Source organism: Clarias gariepinus, chromosome 9, assembly GCF_024256425.1.
Source record: "Clarias gariepinus isolate MV-2021 ecotype Netherlands chromosome 9, CGAR_prim_01v2, whole genome shotgun sequence".
NCBI lineage: Eukaryota > Metazoa > Chordata > Actinopteri > Siluriformes > Clariidae > Clarias > Clarias gariepinus.
In genome coordinates this window covers 27430456-27434296 of record NC_071108.1, presented here as the reverse complement: position 1 = coordinate 27434296, position 3841 = coordinate 27430456, and the positions used below count along the sequence as shown (strand labels likewise).

The window sequence follows — 3841 nt, the reverse complement described above, 5'->3', positions numbered from 1 at the left end:
ACACGACTCATAGCTATCTAGACAGTCTATGTACACGGAAGAGGAGTGCGCCACATTGCTGCAGTCACCGCCACGGTCTCCACACGGGCTGCGCGGCCGCTTGCGGCGCGTCACGAGCTCTCTCCGGTGTTAAGCTCGCGCGCTTTTCTCTTTCACTCACATCGTCGAGGCATTTCTGGATCGGTACCGAGGAGAGCGCACTGGAAGTGCGAGCGTTGCACGTCTGGCAAGCCGGTGAGCTCGAGCGCAGCGACTGCTGGATAAAGTCGTGCACGCGCGCGGTGGTTTCCCGGTCAAGGCTCGTGCGCGGGAGGAGCGCGGAGAGCCGCGTCATGCACGCTTCATACCCCTCTCTGTAACTCACTGCAGCATCTGGAGAGCAGAATAAATAATGCATTTTACCGTTAGATATTTATAACAACTAAGAGTAATAATTCATAATAATAATAAGAAGAGTAAATTAATTATATATTTTTTTAAATGAAGGAAATAGAGTGCGCACCATTTGTCGGAGTTTTAGGCACATCTTTGAGGAATCGAACCGTCATTTCCAGAATGTCTGCTTTTTCAAGCTTCGAGTAGCGACAGCTCTGAAAGAGAAAAAAAAGAAACGTCAGTTCAAACTGCAAAACGTAACATAAGTATTACATTTCTAGACACATCTGAAGGGTTCTGGAAATTTAAGTAAAAACTTACATCTTTTCCCATCAGAGGGACGACGAGTTTTTTCAGCTGGGTCAGACAGTCGTTGATGCGCGCTCGTCTGCGCTTCTCCAGCAGAGGCTTTAAAGTTTTTCGCAGCTCCGAGGCCTCTTTTCTCATGGCCACAGTGCTGGTACCGCGAAGCGGGAAACACATCGGAGTCATTCTCGCTTCTCCTGTCGTTTCCTTCGAAGAGAGGGATCTGACTGAGCTGCGTTCTGCGCGCGCTATTTATCCACGCTCACCGCGTCATGGGAACGCCCACCACAAGCCACGCGCGCGCGCGCTCGCTAAAGTTTGGACGCGCTGAACAATAGGTTAGCGTTTAAAAATCTGTGCACGTGACCACTTTACGTTAATTTATATTTCTATATACGCTTTTCTTTTTTTATGTTTCTCTTTGGTTAAAAGTCTGCATTTATGATTCTAATCGACAATAAACATTTCTATTACAAAAACGTGAATCCAGAAAGGAGCTGATGTTTTATTTTTTTAAGATATTAACAATATTTTAGTATAATGATATATAATTTATATATGCAACCTAGGCTTTCAGCAGTACTAAACATTATTTTTAAAATAATGACGTAAACTTAAACCGAGCACAGTTATTAATGCATTTTAATGCATATAATATGCAACTTGTAAACATATGTATTAAAATAATAACAGGTCTTTCTAATTCTACATATGGATGATGATAAGAGACAAAAAAAGGAGGGAACACAAGGAATGGATGAACAAAAAAAAAAAACATGATGTGCAATAGGCTGCATGGGGTGGGGGGCATGGGGTGAGTATCTATAATTTAAATAACAAGCCCAGATCCCCAAGCCACGCCATTTTTATAGTAACATCTGCTTGTAAAATTTGATCAACAATAGTTTTTCCCCTGACGTATTCCTGCAATGACGTAGGTGTTCACCTGCATCCATGGTGTGCGAGGGTTGGTGTAGCGTATGTGTGTGTGCTGAGGGGGGTTGAATAGCGTCTCTACATTTGCCTTATGTTGAGTTCAAAGAGACTATTAATCCACATGATAAGAGTGCTGGAAAATATGTATTTAACATGTAAAATAGAGATGTTCTGTATTTTTACGCATCAGAAGGAAATCTTCTCTGTCCGTTTTGGGCATCATGGTTATGACGCACGAAGTCAAACTATGGTATTTTTTTATTATAATGCTTACATCGACTTTGTAGCATGCACGAGGGCTTTGTGTGATGTCCTCAAAGAAATATTTTCAGTTTGTAACCCGTGCATCCCCACGGGATCCACGCGTCCAGCACGCGTCATGGCGAGGAGACCAGATGGCCTCATAGATAACTATCCACCCCCTCCCTCCTTGTGCGTAATGGTCATGCCTTTATACACTCTATCCACGAATGTTTTTTTGTGCGCATAGACTTTGTTTTTTGAAAAAAAAAAATTTTGGCGTCAGGAGCCCATCTGCATGCCTGCCATCAGTGGATTTGGATTACAGATGATCACACAAAAGAAGACGCGTTTCTTAGCGTTTTTGCGCGTGCTCATTGGTTGGCTGTTAGTTTGGGAAATGTAATGATGAACGACAGGTTGGGACAAAGCGACGCGTGTTTATTACTTTGTCTGAAATAAAATCAACGCGATTTCAGGGGCTGTAATGTCCAAGTATACGCAAAATATAATTTGCGTAATTTTTGTCAAACGCGCACGAGCGCACGAGTAATTCTTTTTGTGAAATAGAACAAAATTTTGTTTTATGTTTATTGTGAGATGCAGTACTTGTTTTTTATATATAAGTACGTTTAGTGTTAGTCCTATTCACCCTCCTGTATATGCGTAATCCTTGTGCGTAATCCTGTTCAAAATGCTGACAGATAGATGCACTTCATTCTATTTGTTTATTTTAATACAGATGAGTTACTTGCGTGTTTTAGGTTAAGTTATTATTTAATTGTCACCAGGATTGCACAAGCCAACACAAGGGAGCGACAGAGACTCCCCCCTCTTAATAGCCTGTAACCGATGCGCGCCCTGCGCGCGCCCCAATTCCCCTCGGGCTCTATAATTACCAGCCGCACGAGCCACTCGGCGCGGGCACAGAATTGTGAACTCGAGAACTTTTTTAACATGAATTGCGTTCGGTTGGGTTTTCTTTTGTCCTCAGAAGCGCGTGTGTAGCGTGGGTGCCCCATCTGTGAATGCGCAACTGGAGTGCCAGTTTTTTTTGTCCAGGGTTTGGGAATAATGTTGGATGATGTTTCCCAGTAGAAGAGCACGTCCGATGAGAGACCAGCAAGCAGACACGTTTAAACCCCCTCTCTTTTAGACCCATTCATTTTAGGAAACAATGCGCTTGGACACCAGCCACGCGTTTATACGTAAAAAGAAAGCGACGCGCAAGGTTTTCGCTTTCACGCGCCTCAAAGCACATTTTCAGAAAATGTTGTGGTTCTTTTGTTCATGCAGTACTAAAGTCTAATTAATGTAAGCATATGTTTTACTGTATTTAGTACTATAAACAACTTTATTAGAGCAACTATATTATAATATATTTATTAATGCATTACATATTACTGAACGAATACAATAGTTTTCCTAAATATCATTCTGCAACCCTTGTTACCACAATCACTATTCGTTAACGGTTTAGTTGTTTTTTTTTTTTTTTAAAGAGATAATATCCTGATGTGTTAACATACCACAACTAAATGTAAAACACAAATACAGCGTAATGACTTTCTACATATTTCAATTTAAACTTCTATTCAAAATTCCGTACACACTATACAGTATATGCACAATATATAACTTGCTTTCTAATCTTGATGTCTAGAGGCGGGAAAAAAGAAGACAAAGGAACAAAGCACCACACTATTTATTAGTGGATACAAGTGGATTATAGCTTACAGGTCTAGCTGGAATTGCATACATCTATACTGATAAATAAGGAAATACTTTCCATAAGTAATAGTATAATTTATGAAAAATGAATAAAATAAACTGAAGGTGAAAAGAAGACAAGATAAATAATCCTGAAAGATTAAGGCTCCAGATGCAATTTGTTGAAAAATGCATGGTTATGGCTGTTAATATATTAACTTTGCTCCATAAAACACACCATGTGCACTGCAATCAATAGCAATAAAAGGATATG

General features: G+C 40.6%; 1 protein-coding gene across 1 annotated transcript; it reads right to left on the bottom strand.

Annotated features, from left to right (window-relative positions):
• On the bottom strand, window positions 1-867 carry LOC128529687 (transcription factor HES-2-like). Its single transcript, XM_053503159.1, has 3 exons — window positions 697-867; window positions 503-590; window positions 1-372 (listed from the first exon to the last, which is right to left on the bottom strand). The coding sequence occupies exons 1-3, from the start codon at window positions 865-867 to the stop codon at window positions 65-67; spliced, it is 567 nt and encodes a 188-aa protein (XP_053359134.1). The 3' UTR covers window positions 1-64.
• Window positions 868-3841: the final 2974 nt, after the last annotated feature.